Source organism: Electrophorus electricus, chromosome 16 (genome assembly GCF_013358815.1).
Source record: "Electrophorus electricus isolate fEleEle1 chromosome 16, fEleEle1.pri, whole genome shotgun sequence".
Lineage (NCBI taxonomy): Eukaryota > Metazoa > Chordata > Actinopteri > Gymnotiformes > Gymnotidae > Electrophorus > Electrophorus electricus.
In genome coordinates this window covers 10,112,414-10,140,005 of record NC_049550.1, presented here as the reverse complement: position 1 = coordinate 10,140,005, position 27,592 = coordinate 10,112,414, and the positions used below count along the sequence as shown (strand labels likewise).

At 40.7% G+C, this 27,592-nt stretch overlaps 1 protein-coding gene across 3 annotated transcripts; it reads right to left on the bottom strand.

The window, feature by feature from the left end:
- Positions 1-542: 542 nt before the first annotated feature.
- On the bottom strand, positions 543-27,293 carry LOC113578504 (E3 ubiquitin-protein ligase Midline-1). Of its 3 annotated transcripts, none has more exons than XM_027011787.2 (10): positions 27,034-27,293; positions 16,674-17,427; positions 11,533-11,628; positions 8,096-8,203; positions 5,826-5,974; positions 5,528-5,655; positions 4,649-4,792; positions 3,539-3,700; positions 3,103-3,307; positions 543-2,957 (listed from the first exon to the last, which is right to left on the bottom strand). In XM_027011787.2, exons 2-10 carry the CDS (start codon positions 17,364-17,366, stop codon positions 2,609-2,611), a joined length of 2,034 nt encoding a protein of 677 aa, XP_026867588.2. In that variant the 5' UTR covers positions 17,367-17,427; positions 27,034-27,293; the 3' UTR covers positions 543-2,608. The 3 variants fall into 3 exon arrangements, with proteins under 3 accessions (XP_026867588.2, XP_026867590.2, XP_026867589.2); XM_027011789.2 differs by having other exon boundaries at positions 16,674-17,367; XM_027011788.2 differs by lacking the exon at positions 27,034-27,293 and adding an exon at positions 18,890-19,091.
- Between the last annotated feature and the right edge of the window lie 299 nt (positions 27,294-27,592).

Genomic DNA, 27,592 nt, shown 5'->3' with positions numbered 1-27,592 from the left:
AATTGTTTATAATTGTCTGGTTATTTTTAGTAAGTACTGGGAATAAGGCTCTTGTGAATATGTTGACACCGATTCTGTAAGGATCAGGTAAAAACCTAAAACTAGGTATTTAAATGGTGTTTCACATGTTATAAAAATTAGTTCAAATCTAAGTGCGTGGAGATTAATGACTCTTGCAGCATTTTGTTTGGTTTGAAATAAAGACTTCAATAGCAGGTATTATTTCTCTATACAGAGATGTGGAGCCACACATACTTCTAAGCACTGTGAGGATGATAATGCAAATGTTTCAAAGGTCTGAAACATTTGCAGGTTTGCCAGGAAGAGGAGGTGTTTCCATTTTGCATCCACACATGGTGTGAAAGATGGTGAGGAAGACAAAGAAAGATACCACAGAAAGTATCACAGTTTCAGAACTTCACAATTTTGTGGTATCTTGGGGTTAGCATGTTTCAAAAAGCAATTATCCCCATGTCAAACATCATGTCAACAAGCTCTTTGGAATGGTTGCACAAAAGAAACCTTTACTGATGGCAAACCAACAAATTGTAGCACAATTTATTCAGACATCAATCTTCCAACAATTGTTGTTGTTTGTTTGTTTGTTTGTTTTTGTTTTTTAAAAATCATATTAAATCAAAATGAAACATTTTGGATATGGAGGTAAATGCAAGGAAACTCTGAGAAAACCAGACTCATATTGTGCTCAGTAGACTGAGGGATCATTGATGCTCTGGGGCTGTTTTGCTGTGCTTTTGTTAGAACTGATAGCATCATTCATTACATTAGGGACCAAGATATTTTGGCCCATACCTGATCTGTCAGCTGGCATGTTTAGAGTTGAATATATGAACTTTTCAACAAAATAATCCATCCAAAAAATACATCAGAATCCACCCAAAAATGGTTGCAGGAGCACAGAATTAACCTTTTACACAGTAGCCACCTTAGTCTCCAAACTTGAATCCTATTTGAAAACTTGTGGTCTTAAAAATAAGAAGCCGTTCTACAAATTCACAGTCCACTGAAGACTAGCCAGGATCTTCATACACTAAAACTACATAGATGTTTTCACTGACATGTTCCTGGTGAATAAAATCATTATATAAGAATAGTAAAAAGTGTGTTTACTATGTGTGTGTATACTAAATTTGTACTAAAATTGTCCTGTTTTCTGTTATGAAGTGAAAGCATGATGCCAACAATTGATTGATACATTTAATTCATCTTTCACAAATGCTACAAAAATTGCAGTGATAGAAGCTCTAGAAACATTTTTTCTTTGCAAAATAGGGTTTGAAATAGGGAATTTTGACAGCATTTTACCCTCAGGAATCAGGGATAGTTTATATATGAAGAGATAAGGGCTTAACCTTCACCACATAGATTATCGAATATTTCAACCTCCTATTGGCCAAAATATTAATTTACCATCTTTTAAAACCTCACAAACAACTATTGAAGCAACATAAATATTAAAATAGACTATCAAGCAAGTGTTTCGGATTGGTGGCCAGATCTCTCTGGATGGATGATGAGTGTAGCTGCATGTAAAGGCCGCATGGTAGACGGTAGCTCTCCAGCCTTAAGCTCATGTAGACTATTTTATATCTGTATAGCAGGATACACACACTGATATGTAATTTGAACTACTACTCTACTCTACTACTCTACCTACACTGCCAATGATAGCAGACATTATAGAAAGCAAATGACAGCAAATTCCGCAATGCATGAGTATCTTGAACATCAATGGTCTGATAAAAAAAACAATACAATGCAAAACAATGTGCTGTACTTTCTAAACATGTCAAATAATTTAGTATCTCACAAACATGTATTGATTTCATTTTAGCATATTCAGGAACCTAAAAGATGTTTTTGAAAAAAGAATTCAGGTATAGGCTGTCATTGCTGACCGGGGTGACATTGTGATTTCATTTCTCACCATAATGAGATGACAGTTTCACTAACAAAATATTAAATGACATAACATAGATTTTTTTTTTATTTAAAAAAAGTATTAAGTGACATGAAATGACATTTGTATATATTTAGATATATTTCAGGATGTAAAAATAGTTCATTACTAACCATTTTATATCTGCCTATCAGTTATATTGCCTCTTAATCTAGTGAAGCAACTCGTGTTCTTAAGAATATGAAGTAGGATTGCACTAAGAAGGCTTATTACATAATTGCACCAAATTGAGAGACTGATTTAGGATGTGATATTCCCCTTTTTGATAAATAAAGTGTTGGCAATAATGTGCAAACGTCCTCCAATATACCTAATATAAAAATCTTGTTTTTATCTTAAATATTTTTGCTGTTTTACAATACCATAAGCAAAAACACCTTGGACCTTCTGAGATTATCAGACCCTCTACCTCTTTGTTCATAAGGAATTTCTGTCAGTGTTTCCTTCAAGTCAACTTTCATTCATTTTCTGTAAGAGAGGGCAAAATGTAGTGCTCAAACATGATCCAACATGCATATGATGGCTTGGGACAGATTAGAGCTTAGCATAGCCAGAGCTGGTGAAAGCAGTTCCAAGTAGCTCAAGACATCCACTTCCTTGTTGCGGTTGCAGCAGTGAGCCCTGACATCAGTCGATAGGCTCCATGCCCTCCAGATGGTCTGGAATGGGGAGACCAGTGAGGACCGTGAGACATTTGTTCCATATGTTAAAGACAGGGCACACGGGCTGGGTGAAGGACACGTGGAAGGTGTGGAGGTGCTGGGAGCCCACGGCATCGTAGAAAGCCAGTGAGCCAGCATCGTAGTCTAGCAGCACCCCGACACGCCGTAGATGAGGTGAAGGCTCAATGGCCATCTCTTTGCTATTGTGGCGCACCACCCAGGAGTTGTTGCACCGACAGAGCACCCATGAAGAAGGGTTTTTCCCAATCCACTCATGCTTGGGTGCAGACTTGTAGGCTATGCCCACTGCGTACCTGAGACAAAACATTAACGATTAGTGACAAATCTTTCATAATGATTTCTAACTGTTGGGGTTGTCTACATTCTTGGTTGTGTCTACCATAATGTATCCAGTAACCCAAATCTGTCATTTTCCATCTGACATCTTGTAAAACTCACCAAGTGCTCCCAATCAGAGCCTCCCAGTAGTGTCGGCCACTGTCGATGTAGACATTCCCCGTGACACCGTAGCTGCTCTGGCTACTGAAGCGCTCCTGGCCATGGCTCTTCTTTGAGGACACCTCATCCCGCTCCACTGTCAGATTGTCATGAGACACTTTTACCTTCCTGTGAGCAGACTTGGGGTCAAGCTTGAATGGCTGACCTGCAGAATCAACAAGACAATATACAGTGGTATTTCATTTCGAAGCAGGGCTTGCTGTGAAAAAAGCTATGTCATTAAGTGTAATTATCTGGTCTGTCAAACCACTAATAAATTTAAAATCAATGAAAAAGAATAAAAGCACTTTTTATTATTAATGTCACTGTAATGGCAAAGCCTCTGCTTGTGTTCCCTGTATGCACAGGGGGCTGTGTGTCCTTTGCAGGGGCTTACTGTTGGTCTTCAGTGTTCCAGGTTCACTGCTGCGACTGCCTGCCTGGTTGATGGCCTTGACAATGAAGATGTACTTGGTGCCACTCTGCAGGCCATGGACTGTGTAGTGGTTCTGCTTGATGTTGGGGACAATCATCCAGCTGTCAGCAGAGTTGCACAGACCTGGGAGAGCGAGAAAGTGAGTGTTATACTAGGCGACCCAATAAGTCCTCATGCCGAGTATGTTAGAACTTGACACTATGATATGTATGATATGTCGTACACTATGATATGTTTCAGTGAAAGTCACTCTCTAAGATAATATAGCCTACTCATAGTGCCTGTGTTTGAGAGGGATGGTAGGTGATTTATGGAACTCTTTGCAGTCAGGGCTCATCACAGCCACCTCCTGATGTTGTGGCTTAAATTGCTTTTATCCATGACCTTTAGCAGGAGCTGTGTGAGACTCACACAGTTTCACATGAGCTAATTAGAAATCTTGTTTTTTTTTGTTTTTTTTCCTGTTACTTTAATAAAAGTAAAAAGTTAGACTTATGTAGTGCCTTTGACATACCCATAGTCACTTAAATTATTAACATCGAATATCTTATTAGAGTCATCTAAGCAATGTCATCGATGTCATTATTTTAGATTGTCATCTATGTCATCATTAAGACTGTCACTTAACCCTCACAGCTTCCAGTTCACGTGGGCTCATGTGGGCTCATGCCTCAAGCACTGAGCGAGCTGTCATCGCTTCACCTAATGAACCATATCTCTTCCACAGAGCCCATGCACTATAAATATGCCACTAACTACTCAATCCCAGGGTCAATCAGTGTAACATATTTTAGGGATTAGCTCTCTGAGGTATTAGGATATGCATTTGTCTTGGATAAGGTAAATCAAATCCTTTGCATAAAGGCAAAAAAAAACTGTGATCATTCATTTTTTCTTGCTGTTCAAGGGTGCACTTGAGTGTAAATTACTCAGCGAGTCACCTCATGTCACGAACTGCACCCTGTAACACTATGATGAATACCTCAGTGCTGATCCTGAATTAATCCTTACGTTATATAGGTTGATATTTATTCCTTCATAACAATTTCAAAGGTTTTGTATTGCACTCACTGACAATATTGGACTGCCCAGTGAAGATGGCATACTGCAGCTCATAGGAGACCACAGAGAACTCATCATCTGATGTCCAGTGCACAGTGATGGTGTCATAGGAGGCAGTGCACAGCTCCTCTCGGATGCCTGGGGGACTGGGCGCTAGAGGAGAGGAGTAAAACAGTACATACATGACAAGCAATAACAATGACAATAACCATTGTCTAACACAAAGGATTTCTCCTTGTTTGCTGCATCATTTCCAGATCATTACTGTAATTACTGGTGCATATACTACATTGGAATATTTGAACTGAAATTCAAGAAAAGGTTATAATGTCTTTGGTGCAATCTGACCAGAAGATTCTTTATTGATTCTCTATTAAATGAATAGTGGATATATTCATTTTTCTCTTTGACTGTCCTTGGGCAATGTGTCATATATATTGTGAAGATACTGGAACAGATTTGGCTTTAACCACCCTGTCCCAAACATATACACAAACACACACACACACACACACACACACACACACACACACACACTAAGATACACACAGACAGACACACCCACACATATCAAGTTCACTTTCTAGAACTGGACTATACAGTGACTAGTGAAGGCACAACGCAGCCAGATTTGTTCAGACTGACTTAGAGAGCTGTCCCCCACATTTTCCTGTAGTGTAAATTAAAAATGGCTGATCTAATATGAAAAGTACAAGAAAGCTATTTTAATTATTTTTGGAGTGCAACTACTTAGATGTTGCAAGATTTTAAATCTTTACGATGTTGATATTATTCACCTATTTTCCTGGTGCAATTCCATGGATACAACCTGATTTAAAGTACAGTAATTACAGTCAAAGTAATTGTAAATAATGTATTTCTAATTACCTGTAAGGTAATCAAGACTTTGGAGCAGTTTCTTCTCTCTGGTGAAGTCCAGCGCAAAGGTGTCGAACGTGTCCGTCAGATTAATCTCAGGTATCAGGATCTGAGAGGATGCTGTTGCCATGGAGACTCTGAAACATTAGCAGAATTTAATGGAACTGGTATCATTTGTCTTTAATAGCCGGCTATGAAGGTTGATGTTGGCCTGACTGTCCTTTTTTTTCTAGGACAGTTATCAAGACTTGGAGCACCGTGAGGTTGTGAGCAGACCAGCAGCCCTGCAGGCACTTGGCTTGCTCACCGCTCAGAGATGTTCTTGGCCGTCTGAAGGAAGCGGGCGTGGTCGCTCTCCTTCAGTGTCTGGTCTGCCTGAGTGATGAGGGCAGAGGAACGTTCGATGCACTGCTTGCAGTTGGCGATCTGGTGTGCCAGTTTGCGCATTCGCACTGTCTGAGGGCAACAAATGTTGAGTTGTAAACTAGTAATGACAGCAGTCTAATGATGTAAAAAAGTTACTGCCCAAATATATGGAACGTAGACATAAACATTCATGTACCATATGTTATCAAAGTGAAGTTTACTTCTATATGACATCATAAGGTAAAAGTGAACTGTCGTTTACATGCAGGAAGAGAGATTTGGAGGGATTTAGGTCAAGGTGCTAGTAGCATCACATTTATAGTGCTAGGCTGGGCCATGAGATTTCAGTGCTTTAGTGGTTAACCTTTTGTCCACTTTTACTTTTCATCTTGGCAACTATGATTATAACTACATATGTAATTTTTGTTTGGTTAGTTATATAGTTTTTTTCCCTTTGTAGATTCCTACATCTCATATAAATCCCCACACAGGATCTATCCCTGGTGACATATAGCCCATATCACTAAAGCTATAGATGCACAGTACTGTTGAAATAGGCAGGTGTGGAAAACAAATGCTGCAGAGTAAGAATGCTTTCTAAAATAGAAATTAACAAAATTAACAAAATGCAAGATGAATAAACACATATTGATCTAAATCAAATCAATATTTGATGTGACAACCCTTTGCCTTCAAAACGGCCTAATTTCTGCTAGGTACAGTTGCACACAGTATTTGAAGAACTCAGCAGGGAGGTTGTTCCAAACATCATTGAGAATAACCACAGATTTTATGTGGAGGTAGGCTTGCTCAAATCCTTCTGTCTCTCTATGTAATCCCAGACAAAATCTATGATGTTGAGATAAGGGTTCTGTGGGGGTCATACCATCACTTCCAGGGCTCCTTTTTTTCTTTACACTGAAGATAGTTCTTAATGACATTGGCTGTATGTTTTGGGTCATCGTCCTGCTGCAGAATACATTTCGAGCCAATGAGATGCCTCCCTAATGCCTGTATTTCTCAGCATTGAGGACACCATTAATCCTGACCAAATCCCAAACTCCATTTGCTGACATGAAGCCCCAACTTTGCAAGGAACCTCCACCATGCTTCACTGTTGCTTTCAGACACTCATTATTGTACTGCTCCCCAGCCCTTCAGTGAACAAACTGCCTTCTGTTATAGCCAAATATTTTAATTCTTGACTCATCACATTTTTCTGCACTGCAGTTTCCATGTCTTCATACATAGTTGAGTCGCTTGTTTCCATGTAAAAGGTATGACACTCTGGCCGCAATTCTTCCATGAAGACCACTTCTGGCCAGACCTCTCTGAACAGTAGATGGGTGTATCTGGGTCCCACTGGCTTTTGCTAGTTCCAAACTGATGGCACTTCTGGACATCTGTCAATTTCGAAGGGAAGTAAGCATGATGTCTTTCATCTTGATGTCTCTTTCAAGTTTCCTGTGTCTATGGTCCTCAGCATTGTCTGTTTCTTTGTGCTTCTTCAAAAGAGCTTCTACAGCACACCTTGAAACCCCAGTCGGCTTTGATATCTTTGCCTGAAAGAGACCTTGCTGATGCAGTATAAGTACCTTCAGTCTTGTTGTGATGTATGACCTGTGACATAAAACTGCCTTCCACAACCTTTGCAGCAGAGTGTGGCTGTTCCTTATGCAGTTTTAAGCCTCCTACACAGTTGTTTCTGTTTCAGACTCTGTTCCAACCTACATATGAAAATGATGATCATTATCACCTGTTTGATATAATTGGATAATCATACACCAGGCAATAGTCCTTCAAAATCCCTGATGTTGTGTAAGTGTACCTAAAAGAACTGACGCTGCTTTGAAAGCAAAGGGTGGTCACACCAAATATTTAGATTTCCCTTTTGGTCATTTTTCACACCTGCATAAAACTTGTACAGTACTGTATATGAAATGTAATACAGGAGAAAATAAATATATATATGGAAAAGCACTTTGCTTGCATAGCTGATGAAGGACTTCTGTCTAAAATGACTTGTTTCTCTCTGAAACTGTGTACTATACTATATAGAGAGAAAAAGTAGTAAAAATGTCTCATAAACTTTTTAGAAGTATAAAATTGAGAATGGTGAATAAATATATTGTTCTAAGTGGATATTTAAGTTATACTATGTAATATTAGGCAACAAAAACAAGGAAGAATATGGAAACAAATTGTCTTCACCTTGCCCTCTTTGATTTTGGCACTGATGATCTGTCTCCTCTCCTGAATTATACTGATCAGGAGGTCACACTCTTCCATTAGCTTGCCTTCCTGTCGCAATGCGTTCACCTGTTGGAAAAAAAAAGAAATAAGAAATCTCTGAAATCCATTCTGCAATTGGCAAACACAGCACTGATAAGCATATAGGCAGATGTCACTGATGTCATGGATACACTAGTCTTCATGGTTGAAACCAGGTTGCTGCTTTAATCTGTCTCTAATCAGTGATAATTCAATGGGTGTTTTATATATGCAGATGAACTTCTTTCAAAATCATATCTGAGAGTTTAAATGAGATGGCCATTGTTACGTCCTTGACACATTTGTGCTTTTGGTTTCTGTTTTATGTCCATGGATGTGAAGTGAGCCATACATCTGCACTATTGCGCTGCAGTATAATGTATATCTGTAGTATGGCTCTGCCACTGCCCCCTTTTGGTTCATTTGTTGTGTTTTGGTATCTTCTCTTTAGTCTCTGTTTGTTTGTAGGTCCTCATTGCACAACTGATGCAATTAAGCCATTGCAAGCTGCAATTGGCAAGTATTCAGAGGATGTGCCTATAACAACTGTGAGCATGTGGACCTGCAGTGTTTGATGCCATGCGGCCCACGGTGGCTTGACAACTGAGAATTATCGCGAGCTGATGAGACAGATGCTGCTTGTGTTCGAGTTTACTGTTTGACCGAGTTATGAGATGGAAGTGCTTCATTTCTGGATCTCAGTAGAGTGACTTGTTTGTACTTTGGCCACACTGACACTAGAGGGGTAAGAGCCTTTTGTTTATATTGTTTTTTATTTATTCTTGTTTTGAAAACAGGGAGGTCAGGTAAGGATATTTGTGTTTTTTTGCCACTTTCTTTTTAGGGAAGTTTTATTTATTTATTTATTTTTGTTGTTGTCTTTTGGCTCAAACTCACACTGTCTGTGGCCTGCTGTACTTTATATATCACCCTGTACATTTTCCTCTCATAATGCTACTTCTTACATTCTTCTCAACATTAATATTGTGTTTGTGAGTTTCTTTGTATGGTACAGCCTCTGAAGCCTAAACCAGCAGCCATGACCCAGGGAGGTCTTAAGTCATTCTCAAGTCATGGGATTTGTGTCTGAAGCTCAAGTCTGATAAAAGTCTATAAAGCCATGGGATATTTTCCTGCTGAAACTCGTTAAACAAAGGTTCTTAGCTGAGGTTCTTAAAGCAAAAGAGGAATTTTGGAATTTTTCCTAAAACAATTTTGAATTATCCTGAATATTATTTTAATACTCCTTACATTTTGGATATTATAAAGTAGTTCAATATTTCTGTTCTACCATGAAAAACGGTGATCATTTATTTCATTTATGGCATTTAGCTGATCAATTATAAGAAGTTGTCTATAGATTCTGTCATGAGTGCTTAAGCTTTTTCCCGGTATTGCAGATGAATGATCCTTGTAGAAAGTAAATATTCTCCAAGATCTCTTCCTTATGCAGAATTGATTAATGCCTTATTTTAGCCCTATTTCATTTTTTTTTTCAATTAAAACAACCTTAAATCACCTAAAAACGCCAGGTCTGAATAAGTCACTATTCACAATCACCCTAATCATGGCCTCCCTGCAAGGTGTGGGAAAATGATGAGGAAAGCTGGGAGACAGGGCACTGTCTGAGGTTTAGGAGACCTCCGTAATGTCTGCTCTGATTTTACCGCATGAGAGACTTACTCAGCCGCAGCTCCGTCTTTCAACGCTACTAATGAGGTCCCCTGACCTTCTCCTGTACGCCCCAGAGTCGCCAGTAACATCTCTGTGTGCTGCTGTTCATGTTTCCAGCATCTCAGACCCAGAAACCCTCAGAAACCCACATGTGCCTGTGGTCCATACTAATGAAGACGGAACACTTTAAACGGCCCAGATGGAAAGTAAAATGACTTGTTAAATAAATATTGAAATGCAGTTCAGTTATGACCTGGTTTTCACATTCTGGTCTCAAAATGCAGTACCAACAGAACAAAACCTATTTGTGTGAAGAGAAAGGCAGTACATATCTGTGAGAACATCAGACACTAAGCAACTCTTCTGCTTGTTTCTCTAGGAAGTCTTTTGCTTAGTTATACAAACACTTATAACTCATGCTTTCATATGTGTATACACTCACGCAGAGCTGAGCACAGTGAGAGCAATGAGCGAGTTCTAGATCATGGCTCCACTGACAGAGATGTTCTTAGTTTTTTTTGATGTGATGGTACTCATCAGAGCTATAAGCGATTTAATTTAACCCAGAGGGCAAGCAGCTTGGCTAAAGGCCACTTTGGAAAGGCAAAGAGAAAAAGATCAAGGTTGCTATTGAAAGGTCTAAATGCACATCTACCTTCTGTGCACTATTTTTTAGCATCACCATATTTAAACATTGTCTAATTTTGTAAAAGCTGAGATGCTAATGTTTGTGCAGTAGGTAACACTTTGGGATAGCTGGTCATCATAAGCAAAGCCAAATACCTTATCACAGTATTGAAATAAGAAGCGAACCAAACATTGCTATAAAGAAGGTAAGACACAAAGCAGCACAAGGCTTCACTCCTCATCACTACACCAAACGCAAAGCTAATATTCCAGAAGGTTTAAATCGACAATTTGCAATCAACGACTAGGACTATTGGAGGGGTTGTTTTACTATATCCATTTGAAAGTCACAGATTCTAACAACATATATTGCACTTTAAGTGAGAGCTTATAAAAATGCACATCTTGAAATGTTGCTCAATGTTGGTGAATACATAGATGTGAATTTCAGTGGCCAATGGTCATGTTGTAGAGAATGTTACGCTCATATGTTGGCAATTTTAAATTATTGCTCTTATCGGTGTGTTTGACACTTACATTTTTTTAAAGTAATAAAATAAATACTTCTTAAATAAATCTACACATTGCTTGTCTGATTAGTGTTTTACATGTTAGCTTTATATGTAAATGTTTTTAATCATAAGGTTATGGTCTTAGTCCTCTCTTTTGCTTCTATTTTAAACTAGAGTGAGGCACAAATGCACACACTGAAATAATCTGACTAAGATAGAGATTTCTAGGTCATGCAGATATCAAATATATGCTATAAATTATATTAACAGTATCAACAGTATATTTTCAATATAGTATTAGAGACTGAATAAATGTGTATCTATTCTTGGGTTTATTATAATTACTAGATTTGAATTGAAATAGAAACAAAATAGATTTGAAAAGGAAAGATCGGTCAAATTCAGTCAGGGAAGATTTCGTCATATTAGTTATATTGTAGTGGACATAACTACATCACCTGTTAATTTCTATTCTGTTGCCATATAAATACCATTATATATCAAATATTGTAAATTCAATATTATATTGTTAGATTCAGATATAGGACAACAGAAAACACTCACCTCCACATTTTGGCAGGTCTGAATCAATTTCCCCATCAGTGATTCTAATTCATTGTTCCTCTTAATCAGATTGCTGAGGTTAGAGTCCAATGTTTGCTGCAAAACAGAGCAAAAACAAAACAAATGTAATACACTGTAAAGAAAGGAGATCTTATGGGCATGCCATTCCCTAAAACATTGAAAAACAAATGACCTACCATACTTTAAAGCCTAAGAGAAAAATGTCAAAGCGCAAAACCAAGAAACAAACTAAAATTAGAACTGCCTTTCCAGGAGGACAGTGGGCAAATAAATTGCCCCACACTTTCCCTTTACAAAGGCTTGTCACTCAGTTTTTTGTAGTTTGAACCATTGACCTCCGGGCATGGTCTTTCTGCCCGATACTGGCATGAGGATTTGTCTGTGACCTCAGATCCTGACAGGCTCAACAGAATCCATTAGAACAGGGATAGGGACTCTCACAGTACATAAATAAATAAATGATGCACTCAACCAACAAATTGAGCAATAGCCCTCCTCTGACTTCCCATCTCCCTATGAAACATGGTGGCCTTTATGGAAGATATCAAAGGCTGATGGTTGTTCTTGCCCAGAAACAAACAATAACTGTATCCTTTATTTTGCAGGCCATTTTCTTATTGTCCAGTATGAACAGCCTGAGGCCAGGAGCACACCCACTAATGGACAAATCCTAATGCCAGGATGATCTGAGATTGCTCTGAATTCCATAACATCAACAGTGATGCTAAAAATAGTTATTCATATTGGGAAGGATATTGTGATGCATTTTGCAAAAGCATGCTGAGACACTCTCCTTCTGATTTTTGAGGTCATCAAGGACAGTCAGGACCAGTTCTTACTTGGTATGCTCCTACACATCCATTGTATCATTCCCTAATAATCAAATGTGATCAATAAAGTAATTCTGTAATGTAGGTAGAATGGAGATATGTACCTTTTACACTATTCTGCCAAATGAAATATTAAATTATATTTCACGAATGACCCCTGGCATCACGGTTCCCTCAGCAACACCTGCCTTGCCTTTTCTTTTCGTTTTTCTTCCTGGTTTTTGTTTCCATGTGCTCTTTTGTTTTGATTCTTTTTGTTATGCCCAACGTTTGGTTTTTCCCACCTGTCATTAGTTTCACCTGTTCCTTGTTTTTCATTTGTTAGGCAGTATATTTAAATCCTGTGTTTCCTGTTATGTTGCTGGTCATCATTTCATACAGCACGTGCTCTATGTTCTTCTTTGTTGCCTGTGAGTTTTTCCCACCTCTTTTCTGTATCCCGTTTCTCTCTCTGTTAGCTTGTCCCTCTATTTGTCCCTTCAGTCTGCATATTTTGCTTTCTTTTAATCAGGTTTTCTTGTTCTCATCTTGTGTGCTATGACTCCGGACTATTCTACCGAACCTGCTCTTGAACTTCCTTCTAATAAATCTAGCTCTTCTCGTGTTTGCACTCCGTGTTACACTATATTAATAATAATACATTTTTCATGCACTGTAAGTTGATATGTGAAGACAATTTACCTAAATTATTACAAGTAGACATTTGGGATCAGTGACGTAGTAGGATTCAGTGAAGGTGAAAGGAGATTTATTTTAGTGAAGTAAAAATTCTTCAACAATGTAGCACTTCAAAGGCAAAATGTATTATGACTTCAATTTTTTAGTGAACATTAGTTTTCAGCTGGCCAGACATTATAAGCTTTGTCAAGTTGTGAAAAAAATTTGCCTGTTTATCTGACAAAGCAACTTTACAAGAGAAGTTAATAATTAACCATTACTCGGAGCCTTTAAGTTGCCATGTGAAATGGCCCATCCAAACCCCTAGGAGTTAAGATAGATAGATAGATAGATAGATAGATAGATAGATAGATAGATAGATAGATAGATAGATAGATAGATAGATAGATAGATAGATAGATAGATAGATAGATAGATAGATAGATAGATAGATAATGGCCTAAAACAAATGCAGTCACCAGGACATTTAGTAATACACATGTTGTATATATCCAGAACACCAGACCAAATAAATCTCATATGGGAATGTCCATGAGTCAGGTTGGAATTTGTGTGGGGTTTTTTTGCCTATTTCATCAAAACAACAACATAGGAGAGTAACAGCTGTGAAAAGAGCAAAAGCTATTCATCTGGCTTTTTTTCTTTTGCTTTCTTGACCTGATCATTTACAGTTTGCCCTCCTCCAGAACAAAATGCAGTGCTCTGATACTAGCATATCCATTTTGCAGTTTAAATATCATGAGTCATCTCACAAATATGGTTTTTGTTGTTTGTGACACAGTGATTTGTGCATGCTGTTTCAGAGTACAGATGCATTCAAATTACAGATAGATCACTTGCAATTGTCAACCATCAAGATAAGTAAATCCAATCTGAGCAAAAAAATCCAAACTGAACAATGTGGTTTGTAATGTGAATGTAGCCTTTATCTGTGGTGTGAACATTGGCTTTGTTCTATAGCTGTAACAGCTCACTCTTTTTTTTTCACTTTTTCACTTTGAGTGAGCTCCACATAACATTAGCATATTAAAGTGCCCCAGTCCCACCTTGCTCTGAGTGATGTCTGTTTCCCTTAGCTGATAACATTTTTGTACTTATCTCACCCCTCCCATGCAGTTCCCAGTTTTGCTGTTTTTGGTAAGGGGCACAGGGGTGCTCTCCTTTATGACTTCATCTGTCCACTTTCCTCCCTGTTGAGAGTGAGTTCCATGTGGTTCACATTCTCCGTCTGGACCTCTAATACTACCCAGCCGTCTTTCACTGGGATAAACACTGTGATTGTGTTTACAGATTGAGAGAAGCTGTGTTGAGCAATGCACAGCATCTAAGATAGCTTACAGAGAGTGAGACAGACATACAGAGAGAGAGTGAGAGAGAGAGTGAAAGAAAGAGAGAGAGAGAGAGAGAGAGAGAGAGAGAGAGAGAGAGAGAGAGGCAGGATCAATCATGAACAATAATGAAAGGAAATCATGAGTTTATTTAGACAGAGAAAAAGCTGATAGGAACCAGTGTGTGAAGCTGTAAACCTGCAAAACATGACCTAAGGAGCCCTTAAATAATCTACACATTGTTACCTTTTTCACAGTGATGACTTCACATAGAAGGATCAGAATTACAGACATTTTCATTGTGTGTGTGAGAGAGTGTGTGTGTGTATGTGTGAGTGTGTGTGTGTGTGTGTGTGTTTGTGTGTGAGTGTGTGTGTGTGTGTGTGTGTGTGTGTGTGTGTGTGTGTGTGTGTGTGTGTCCATTAGGAAGGAAGCTTTTATCCTAAACTTGAACTGGAGCTGAGCCAGATGGTTAGAGAGCTGTCCTCCAGTTTTATTTTTCCACTGTGTTAATTTCTCTTTTCCTGCCTAACACACACCACCCTCCGATATGACATTATATCGCTGACGACAATTTTTCCGTCTTACTTAAAAAGTCAAGTTTATATTAATGTTGATGTAATGTTTTATTAAAGCACGCTTCCATTCCTTTTTTGGAGGGTTAATTCTAAAACTGTAATCCAGGCAGAGTGCAATCACCATCACACTTCAGTCAGTGTCCCCCTTGTCTTCATCATCAAGGTCACACATGTATAATGCCAGTTGGAATGCTGAAATATTTTACCCTGTAGTTCTTACAAGAACAGGTAAATATTTAACCTGTTCATTTGCAATGGAGTTTCAGGCCCGGAACAAAGGTGCAGCCCACCTTCATTTCACACTTTCAGCATTACTATTGCCTCTGTCAGCTGTCAACTTTGGATGGTTATTATTGAACTAAAAAAAATATTTAATGGCTATTTCAGGATTAGTGCCTCAGAAGCCTTTGGCCCAGACACTTAGACCTCCTAGAAGAGACCATGCTATTTCAGCCATTTCCTTTTGGTTTCCTTCCTCTCCAAACTACATTGTAATAACATCTCAACAAGGCCGAGCTGTGGAAGTTGTGTTTGTATATATTGCTGACTGCACAGGGAAAGGTGGTGCTAAAAGTTACAATTATAAGCTCAGGAAATTGGATTTCCCTTAATTTTTTTTTCTTTACTGAGCTCCAGATTAGCCTAGCAATGGCTTATTACTTGAAAACTCAATAATGCTTTGACAACATTAAAGTAACTAATATCAGCTATTGTAACAGTGGGGGTAATAAATATGTTTCTGCTACCTGGGGACTAACAACTCAAGAAAAAAAAAAAAATTCAAGTCAAGCCTCTAGGATACTGTTCCAACAACAACTCCTGCCTTAGGAGTCCGGCTGCAGGCTTAACAGCCAGGCTCAGCTCTATTTAGAGATCTGGGGGGGGGGGGGGGAGCATTTCCCAGGTGGGCTGCCCACTTACACAGCTATGCTCAATTAATTGTGCTCACTGAGGGGAGAGCAATTAGAGCTCCTTAACCTCAAACACCACAAAGAGCTTCAGCTTTCCCTGGTTTTCTTTTCTTTTTTCACCTTTTCTAATGAGGCTGGGAGGTGGGCCATTTTATCATGAGCAGCAAGAATGGAAAATTAAGCCCTGGGGCTTTTGTGCTCATGCACCTTGTATCTTGCTACCATGATTAATATGAGTGCATAATGATGAGTAACTGACTTCACGCTAATGCGATTTTGATTCTATAGTGAGTTAAAAATGAACAAATTGGAAAACAGCCACAGGAGAAGGTCAATTCTGGCAAGATGTGTCAGGGTGCATGGTTCAGAAGCCTTAAAACTGTGGATGGTTCAAGCCTTAAAACTGTGCTGCATTCACTTTGACAGAGATTTTATTTTTCCTTCTTATTTCAAGAAAGAGCCCCTAAAAAGTTCAGCTCCACATTATTCTCCTGCTCTCTGATTTTCTGCCTGTGCAGATACTGACCATCTGGTCATTGCATACATTTTCTCATCTTGCTCTGTCTGGGGTTTGGGTCCTGTGCTTCTCCATCCTTGGACGACTCCATTCTGGCCCAGTGCAGCAGTCATTTTTGTGCTGACTGCTGTATTCTCTCAAATGTACTGGCATAGCTGTGGACATGGCTAAGGCATGGCTAAGGCATGTTAGCAGCACCCCTATTAAAATCGTGAATTCTAACCAATATTCTCATTAAAAAATACAAATGCCCCAATTTGAAGTGGCGGTGAATGTACCTTCAGCTTCTCGTAGCGCTCACTCAGCGCTGCCACCTGGTGGTCACGGTGGCGGCCCACCAGTTTGCAGAGAGAGCAGATGAGCTGTTCGTCCGTCACACAGTACATGTTGACCTTCTCTTCATCATGTTCGAGGCACTGCAGGCCACGGAGATGTGAGTCAGGCAGCGGCTCCATCAGGCGGTGCCCGGTGAAGGGCTTCTTGTTGGGGTGCGTGGCACGCAGACACTCCTCACAGTACGACACCTCACAGGTGACGCAGGTCTTTATGGCATCCTGTGGTGGATCCTGCTCGCAAAACTGGCACTGGATGGGCTCAGGGGAGGGCACGGCCGTCGTCATGCCGGTGGTCGATGTTGGCGTTGTTGATAGGGGCGGAGAGTCAGGCACTACGGTGGGCAGCAGGAGTGTGGCGGAAGATGATGCCCTCTGGACACGGTCAATGATGTTCTGCAGGGTGACGTTGCGCTTGAGTCCGTCCAGGCCGCGGTGTGGGCTCAGCGCGATGACATAGCGGCAGGTAGGGCACTGGAAAGCGCCGAGGGACTCCGCGGGCTCGCTGGAGGTGCAGTGCGAGACCAGGATGCGGTGGGCACAGTTGAAGCACAGGCTGTGGGCACAGGGCAGCAGCAGCGGGTCCTCAAACAACTCCAGGCAGATCGGGCAGGTCAGCTCCGACTCCAATACGTCCATCCTTTCAGGAGGAACGACACGGGGAGGGCATCAGCGGAAACCAGGGAAGCTGGGGAGCTATCTACAATTGTGGGGAGGGGGGCACATAGAGAAGATGTGGAGGAATTAGATTAAACCAGCTTGGGGTTGTCAGATAGAACTAGAGAAAGACATAGCTGACACACCAGCCCCCTGCTACATCATTTTCACAGCATGATGTGTTGGAAATCAACAACACAAGGCTTTCACTGTACCACTGTCCCCCTCTGTCATAGTACATCCTATAATCTTCAGTGTGTTACACTGGCTCTTCTACAGTCTGACTTTTCAATGTCAATTCAAACGAGAAAAACATGCTTTCAAACGTATATCATGTTTTTCAGTTTTTCCACTTCAGTAAGATACAGTTTTACTAATTCATATCCTGCGGGTTTAAAGTACATTTTTCTCATTTCAGACTGCCAAACTGCAACATTGGTATTATGAAAAGTTTTATATCTTTTTCGCTTTCTTTCATTAACAACAAACTTTTCAAAGATGAACTTGCAAACAAGCTTTTATTATCAAAGGGCATTACTAGCAAACATACATGCAGCCTGCATAACAGTAAATTTCAAGGATTTCCTAGACAAGCCAAAACACAGATCTTGTCTATCTGTGACACTTCCTCTCTTTATCTGCGTGACATTAGGTTCTTTGTCTCATGGGCATCTGTTGCCTTCTATAGTCATCTTACCCTTTTTCACTGCTTACGGTGATTTCTTCAGACCTTTCCTTTTGAAAGAGAACTTTTGACTGTTTATTCTTGTGTAATATCATTAAGAGATGCTGTCATTTATTCATTGCTATTACTTCATTCATTAGTAGTGTAGTAGTGTATAAGAAGCATCTTGATGTGATATCAGTGGACGGCAGGCAGACGCCATTATTTATGGAGACTAAGCTACCGTCAATGACGTACATCCCAGCAGAGGAATCCCACCCTTTAGGATTTTGGCCCAGGGTGATGCACTCTCTTAAAAAAGATAAACCAAGGACTCTAAATGCATTGTATTGAATCTAACACATCACATCTTCAATTACACTTTTAAATAAAATTTTAAATGTAAAAATTGAATTTAAATAAAATATATAAAATTACATGAAAAATTAAAATGAAACGAAAATGAAAATCATTTCATAATTATACTAAATATGAACACTTCTACAATCCACTACTTGAGAAAATGTTTATCTAAAACACTGTTCCCATGACTTTAAATTCTATTTTAATAATACCAAGAAATGAATCTCAGCTACTCTGAAAATACATAAAAAAAGTATTTGTACATCTATAAAAACATGGTTATCTGAGGTGACAAAGGGTGCAGTCCATGTACAAAATGCAGTCTTAATATATTTAGTTACAGTACATTCATAATTCACCACCAACTAAAGGCACACAGGCAACATTATTTGCTCTCTGTCCTGCGGACGCACATCCGTTTGCAGACTCATAAACTCATGCACATACACACTCTTCACACTGTTTCGCAAGTACCCACCAATGGATTTTGTCCCAGACTGCACAGTGGAGACATCTCTCCTGACGATAAAGACCAACAAGCCGAATCGAGCAAGCAGAGAAAGGCTCATCACGCACCCTTGTGCATACAGTGTCATCTTGGGCAGCGGAACAAATCTGCATCATTTCAAACCCCCACTCCTACCACCCTTCTCCGACTCCCCCTTCTGGAAACCTGGCTTTGGAAAGCAGGACGCTAGTGGTGTCTCCCATGGTGTGTTTCTCGCTTTGACGTGCTCTAAGGGGGGGGGAGCTTTAACCCTGACAATTCCAGGAAAGTCAGTTTCCTGCACGCTGTAACTCAAGCACAGGGGTGGGGCAGGCTGGGAACAGGGGAGATAGGACAGAGCGCCAGAGCGAAATGAGCCGGAAGCATGTGGTCAGCATTGAGTCCAGTCCACTCACACGCAGTGGGGCTCTGGGGGATTTCTCCCAAGGTAAAGATTAGAGAGAGGAGGAAAGAGTTGCCCACTGTGCGTGAATGAGGGAGCTGGTGGGAGAGAGAAAAAACAGCAGTAATGTATGTTGGCACACATACACTCACACACACACACACACACACGGTTTTCCTGTGTTGGGGATTTTGCAGTTAAATAGGAATTTATTGAAAGGTTGCCAGCATGAACAGTGGTGTTGGGCTGAACTGGTGGTGTGCAGTGGCTGAGGAATCAGCCTGAAATCACACACACACACACACAGAAAGAGAGAGAGAGAGAGAGAGAGAGAGAGAGAGAGAGAGAGAGAGAGAGAGAGAGAGAGAGAGATTTGTTGATTTGTTGGTTTATAAGAACCTTATTAGAACTTTGTTTGCTTCTAAAAGCCTCTGGTAGCCATGCATTACCCTATTAGCAAAATAATTATTTGGAAATATCAAGAGAGGTACAGAAACTGACTTTGTAATCGGTAGGCACTGTTTTGGTGAGTCATTTAGTGAGTTATTTTAAGCATTGCATAATGTTGAGAAGACCAAAGCTCGATGCATTCGAAGATGCATTGCACACGTGACCTTACCTCACCTTGTACGCAACATGTACACTAAATATGCTTGTAATTTAAGACGAAACATAGATTAAATGCAGGTGACAAGACAAGTTCTGACCTTGTTCAGTAATACAAAACTTGTGCTGAGCAGTTTCTTGTAATTAAATTGAACCCTGCATTACAGTTACAAGTAAAAAACAAACAAACAAACAAAAAAACATTGTTTGTTCATGGCGAGCCTGGAGATAAACCGTTTACACAGGCAACAATTTAACATGAGCCAGGAAAAACAATACAAAACGACAACAAAAACATTTTTAAAAACTAAACAAAAAAACCCCCACAATTTTCTCCTGAGACGCTACACATGCTCAGTTGTCTTGCTCCACAGAGGAAAAAAAGGCAACAAAACAATATGAGCCCCAAGGAGTATTAACCTTGAGGGAACTTTGTAGATGGCCTGGAATTGACCGTATCCTCTGAACACCATACACAATTACGCACTCTGCTGGACGCGGGTCATGCCTGCTACCGCGGGAGAATCGCGGCTTCTGAAGGACATTCGGGGATATGGATGGCCAAACCTTGAGTCAGAGTTCACTGCTCCCGCTCTAGAGGCGACGCAGGAAGGGAGCCGCATCTGCTGCAGGTCTTTATGCGGAGAGCAGGTCACTAGAGCCATGTGTCGCAGTTTATTCTCACTTACAATCTATTAATTAAAGTGGGATGCAGTGCGTGGGGAGAAAAAGTGAAAATTGGCAGGAAATTACATGAAAAATATTTATCCTCTTCTATTAGCAGCCAGGTGGTGTGTTATTTATAGCGTTTTTACTGCGCCTGACTTGTGACAGGAGAGCAGGAATTCTTTTAGTGAAATCATAACGGCGCTGCATATCTTACCTGGTCCGATTAATCAACTGTAAAACCACTTCAGTTTTGGTCTAATCTCTGGTGCCCTAGAGTTGCATTGTGTCATTAATCTTTCCTGTATTCCAGAGAGTAGAGATTTGGATTCCCCAATGCATTTACGGTTGGATCAGCTCAGTAAAGAATCAGCACTTAATCTTTCCCCTTACGAAATGTCATGAGTGTGATAGCTAAAGAGTAGGACGGAAGCGAGTGTAAAACGATCAGAATGTATAAAACCGCCTTTAAATACGGAGACACATTTTTGACTCTGTATTTCGCTGTAAGCAAAAGGTAAGACAATGTCTTTATTTCTGCATACTCCATAATCTTTTTATGGAGTAAAAAGATAATTACATAAATTATCAAACTGCTTAAATGATAGCATTTAGCTGGAAAGCTCATGAAGTAACCACTAGGGGGAGTCCTTAATACAAGCATACAAGATGCAAATAGTTTTGATAAAGCATCACACATAAACTACAAACACGGAATATTTCAAACGCATTTGCTTTTAAATTAGCTAATTAAACTCACTCCTTGAAATAATTTTAAAATGTTCCACTTCAGTGACAGATATGAATGCAGCTAATTAATTTAAAGGGGTATTTGTTGTTACCTAAATTAATTTGCTAGCATGAAACAAAACCGATACGGGCCAAAGCAAATGCTGTTATATAAGTGTGTAAGCAAAACAATCATCGCGTCGCAACCCTGGGGAACTTATGTAATAAAAACAGCACAGAGCGTCTCGTCTCGAAACTGAAGGAAACTGCCCTTCCGATTCGTTTATTTGATGTAAGCGGCTGTGGCGTACAGCGGAGTGTAGCGCTCAAAGTAGGTCAAAGACACTGACCTAACATCAGCGCGCATTCACACGTACGGAGGTTTCGCTTCCAAAATGAAGCCAGGCCACTTGTAACAAAAGAAACTGCGTACAGCTGTACACAGATGGCAACATAGAAAATCAAATCATCCTGGAAAATGAAATATTTATGGCCATTTTGTGGAATGGCTGTAGGTAGCACAGGAGGGTTGGTGCAGGGACAGAGGCTTTGTGACGTCCTAGTGTCACCTCAGTGGTATAATGGAATATGTGGAATAATTAAGCATACATAGCAACACCTTAATCAGGATAATGTTTAACACCCCTAATATCTGCAAACACGTTAAATGAACTCTTACTGGATTAAAAAGTAGACGATCTTAACCTTAATGCCAACAAAGGGCATGTGTAATCAGACCTCAAAGACTTAACAGCCCAAATCAACTTGCAGCATATCTGTCTGAAGTTAGACACCTTCATATTGTTTGTTTTGCTGTCACAGCACATTCCCCCTTGAATCTCTAGCTGTAAATCTTTGCTAACTGTCCTACGGTAAGAACTGAGAATAGTTGTGAAGGACCCTATCATATGATGTCTTCGCTAATGATGGCCATTATCAACTGGTTCTCCTCCTTTTTCTGCATTTGTTTGCCATTTGGGGTCACTTACCCATTTTGGATATTTGTCATCTCCCCCCAAAAACCCAAATCCCCCCAGCTCGTCACAGGCAGAAGCCTCTTCTCCACATCCCGTAATCCTCCCACACTCCTGTGACCAATCAAGGCCCTTTCATGTCTGAATTAGCATCAACTGAGCATGCTCGTTGTGCTCAACCAGACTGGCTGCTGATTTTAGGCTGGGTGTGAGGCAGACCAGATTAGACTGAAAACCTAATCTGGCAGATCTAGTCCCCTCAGCGTTTGCAGCTACACCCAAACCTGCTCCGCATGCTTGACCTACATATCAATAGGAACATTGAGATTTGATGCTGAGGAATTGGTGGATATTTAGACACTAAGGGATTGCTGAATTGGAGTGTGTGTGCTATGTGTGGTCAGTGTGGATATGTAGATGTGTGAATCTGTGTCTGAGTGTGTGGTGTGTGTGCATTGGGTGCATGCTTATGGTCGTGAGTTTATGTGTATGTGAATATAAATTTGTTGTAGGTGTGCATGGTGTCTGTGTTTATGCTAGTGTGTGCACACCCATTATTAGGATGTTCTGACATTAGCCAGATATTCAAAGCTAATGATATTATGTCTAATAGCGCCTATTTACACATAATAAGGTAAGTGCTGAAATGACACCATGTCTCATAGCATCTGTTTACACATGAGGTCAATGATGAACTGAAACCACCTTTCATACCTCTAATGTACTCCAACATTACACATTTCATTCGCACATACCAATAACTCCAGTTAATCAAACCAGACTGTGACTGTGGATCATACTGAATCACTGGCTTGATATGTTTAACAAATATTCTGATGTGAAAAGTTTCAATGATGCTATTTCTCACAGATGCTGTTGCTATATTATGTGGCAGAGTCATAATGCCATTTGATATTGAAACCATCTGTTACTTTCAGGCAGAAGGAAGCTTTAGCTTAGGGGCCTCCACTAGTCAGCCATCTTAGAATTAGTGGCTACCAGTTATCTACAGGCAGTGGCTAAAATGTATGTATGTGAGTGAGCTGCAAATACCATTATGGTCTGTAAACTGCAAATGCCACAACCACTCAAATTACACACATGCTATCTCTTCCTTGGACTTGGTGGGTTAACAATGAAGAAGAGAGCACCGGTTATTAGCTGGCATAAACCCAGAACAAACCAATGACTCAAGCTTCAACCAAGTCACAGGCCACATGTCAAACAAGTGCTCTGAAGTGAGCAGTGTCTGTTTCTGAAAAGCATCATCCAGAAATTCTCAGCACAAAGTGGGAAACCCAGCACTCCAGCAGTGTCGCTCCATCCAGTAGAGGTTTTTAGTGGGAAACCCAGCACTCCAACAGTGAGGCTCAGTCTGTTAGAGGTTTTTAATGGGAGACAGAGCACTCGAGCAGTGAAGCTCAGTCCAGTAGAGGTTCTTAGTGGTAGGCCTGCCTGTTAAGATGATCTGCGTGCTATAATCAAACCCAGGCCTTCAAGTGATAGCTCAGCCAAAAATGAAATTTCAACAAATTTTCCACTTATCTAAAATGTAGCCCATCAGCCAAAGCTTGTTTAGTGTCCGAAGATACCCTCTTTATTGTCCTATAGAGGCTAATGTTAATAACAATAGAAGCAAATACCCCCCAACAATTACTATGCAAACTGCATGCCCTAACCATTTGGGGTAAATGGAAAACTATGTACATTTCATCAGTCCCTTTTAAACATCCTTTCAGAGGACGCAACCCTGGATGCAGTCTCCAATCAGTGTAAAAAGGCCTTTCCTGCTATGACAAGGCAAATCCTAAAGCAATACAACCAAGGGCAAACCTCAGGACATAAAGAATTTAGCATTCCAGAACTTGCTTACAACTCACCACGCATGCCACAGACAGACATCTGGGCTCTGTGACATCATGTTGTGTAGTGATACATATCCATCAGATGTTCATTCCCATCTGTGTCAGGAGCCAGCATACCACAGTGACAGATGCTTAAGTACAAATTATGGTGTCTTTTTGGCTCCAACATACAAGGTCAGGAATAAAGATTTATTGATATATGGTTGCAGAAATAAACCAGCCACAGTTCTCAAGCCCTGAACATAAACACAACCACAAGTCTGATCTCAAAAAGAAAATTTGCAGAAAATGACATCAGAAAAAAAACAAACAATGCATTCCAGTGCTGGATAGCATGACTCAAAGAAACAAATAGCAGAATAACTGATATAAGATGATATGACATCGATGAACAGGAATCGGAGGCCTTGCTTTTCTAACTTGGAGTTCTGCAGAGTCCTCTTATCCAAAATGTCTTTGGAAAAACATAATTTAAAGTTGATAGAATTATCCAGGAATAATTCTCTGTTGACATGGAAGTAGACAGAGAGTCATTCTGTTATTGAAAACATGAAGGCTTTTTTTTTTGTTACAATGTTTTGAAATACCAATTAATTGTGTGAGCAAATGCCTATTCTTCAGTACACATGCAGCCTCAGTTATGTAACTCAGTAAATCAGTATGTGTAGTTCAGTTTTAAACATTGTCATTACTGTTACACAAACCTGTCATTCTCACATAGCCAAGCCCTAATTTGAAGACTGAAACTGCTTCAGATTCAGCTCTGCAGAATGGTCCACAGATGCCAGTAAATGCGTATGTTCAGTGACAGACTGCAGAACAGGCTCTCTACCTGATATAACACTGTCCGGATGAGTCAGAGTTCTGTGGTCATCTGCCTTCAGGGCTATTTTACATCTAACATCTAGTTCTTTTCCACATTAGTCAAAGTATAGAATTTCTGCTTACATTTACTTTTGTAGCCAGGAGGCAAAGTTGTCTCATTTTAAGTGTGCTATCTTGATGTCATCTTATCTCTTCAGTTGCTATTCATATTTAATATATAATCCAACCAATTCATGTAGGTTCTATAAGAGAAAAAATTTAGGAGCACCCCTGGTGGTAGAAATGCAGACTAGCATAGAGACAGTGGAGCTGCCAACGAACCACTTAAATAAGTGACTTATCAAGTCACATCAACACCACCTGCTTTTAAGAATATCCTAAACCAAACAGACTCCTTAGTTTCTTTTTGTGTCACCACACAGACACAGTGTCTGCCTGAGAGCAACTCACTGGACCGTGAGTAACACTTTGATACAGATTTTTCCAAACAGCTCTCTCATTGGCCAAGAAGTGGCCAAAAATACCACTCGGCAACTCACTCTTTTCCTGCTGTAAGGGTTGCCGCAGCAACACGGCATGGGCCTCTATCAGACGACCAAAGTAGGCACGCATGAGGATGGAAGAAGGATAAAATTGTGTGTGCTGGGGAGGGTAAGATGTGACACATTTCCTGCTGGAAATTGTCCAAAGCAGAATTAGAGGTTCTTGATCATCTTGAGCTTTACAGAGCTTGGAATATTCCTGCACTGGCTTTCACTGCTGGCAAGATTACTGGATTTTTTTTCTCTGCCCAACTCTGTTTTTGACAACAGCAAAGCTTCCTCGGAAACTGAACCAGTTTTCATGGGCATATTTGTGACGATTAAAGTCACGAAGAACTAGTTGCACAGCCCAACCTAAATTAGCCCCAGTGTGAAAGCCCCCCCCGTGGGGTCAAAGTCACGACCAGGGGTTATCATTCTGTGTCAGCAGGCAATTCCTCAGGTTCTGCTGCATGCTGTTTATCTGGCTCCAGGATGTGCAGCAGTAGGAGACATGAGGGTGGGACAAAAAACTACTCATGAACCTTCTCTGAAGGTAAATCTGCATTAGGTCCTTTTTGGATCCTTCAGTTGGAAAATAAATAAACAAACAAATAAATAATATGAAAGACTGGGGCAGCATGTGTCAGACTGCACTCTAACAATAGGTGGCACTCTGTGAAAACTTTACATCCAGCAGTGGAGACAAGCTCATCTGATCGAGACTTGATCTGTGTCAGCTCCCATCACCATCACCAATGTGACAGCATGCGACACTCTGACGAAGTAATGTACTGCACTGTCTTCTCTATCCCTGCTGCAAGCCAAAGCCTGTGTCAGTCTGCGCAATGCTGCCGTTGTGTCTTTCAATCCACAGTGCTGAAACCGAAAAGAGTTTAAGTAGTTAAGGCCCACATGCATGCTGACATACTTTGACTGGAGCTCGCTCTCACTCTCCCATATCGGGACTGATGCACGGCGCCAGGCAGGAAAGTCATCAGTGGCATCTTGTCCAAAAGCCCAAATGAGGCCAGCCCAAAATGTGTGAGGCACAGGAGCCTGGCACCACCCATGTGGAGCATCTCCACCCTTCAACACCACCACCACTCATGCCTCCACATGCCCCCATCCCCCCTCAGCAGAGCCCAACCGCACCCCCTTCCCACTCCTCACCAGCACTCCTCACCTTATTGAAGTTAATGTACGTCCATTTCTGACCCTGTGATGCCACCACTCTTGAGGTATTTGGTGATTAACCATTTGGTTGTGAGGCACGCATGAATTTTATGGTTATCCTGAGAAGTGGAATTAACTCATTGACTTGTGCACTAAGTTTCGCACGGTTTCATTCAAGATTATGAGGGTGTGATACACTGAGGTACATAAGTACATGAAAAGTATGTCAAAGTTGTGCAGCCATATAATGCCCTTCTCACTGGCACGTTTTCTACAGTCAAACGCTTGGTAGCACATGCACATGCCCTGCCATTAACGCCAAGCACACACTCAGGAGCGCTGCCACCTCTGCGGCTTGGATTCCACTCACCTTCCACATGATTAAAATTCCATCGTCCACAAACAGAGCGAAAGGGGAGGAAAAGTGAAGGTAAGGATGGGGCTGGTCTCCCCTGCTGTCCCAAGCGCGAGTGCTGTGCTCCGACTCTTCCACCCTACTCAGCTCTGGGTGTTCCAATCCGTGTGCTCTGCCTGGAGGAGTAGCAGTACAAGCGTGTCCAGATCTGCCCGTGTCACTTGCCTTTCGCCGCTCGTTTTCGCCTGCAGCCCCTCCTCCCTCCCTCAGCGAGATCTGCACGGGAGGAGGGGACGAGCTGTGCCGGTCTGCCTCCAGCTCACTTACACACACCTCCCTCCCCCCTCCACGTTCATGCAGTGGGCAAATGGATGGGGAGGGGCTTGAGGGCAGTGACCAATGGGAAGTTTGAGGGGAGGGGACATTTAAAAAGGTGTGGGTGTGTCAGCCTGCTGGATTACTGTGGCAGGATTTATGATGTCTCTCACACCTTCAGGCTAGATTTTCTCTTTCTCTCTCTTGCTTACTCTCTAGCTCTTTTATGTCACTGCAGTCATTTCAGTTTGTCATCTGT

Bases quoted from the DNA above. Each gene is read 5' to 3' on its own strand.
- LOC113578504 (XM_027011787.2), bottom strand. From the start codon at position 17,366: ATGGACGTATTGGAGTCGGAGCTGACCTGCCCGATCTGCCTGGAGTTG. The intron at 5,656-5,825 runs GTGAGCAAGCCA...CTAATGTTTCAG, and splicing joins GCCAAGAACATCTCTGAGCG to AGTCTCCATGGCAACAGCAT. The intron at 3,701-4,648 runs GTGAGTGCAATA...TCGCTCTCCCAG, and splicing joins TGGGCAGTCCAATATTGTCA to GTCTGTGCAACTCTGCTGAC.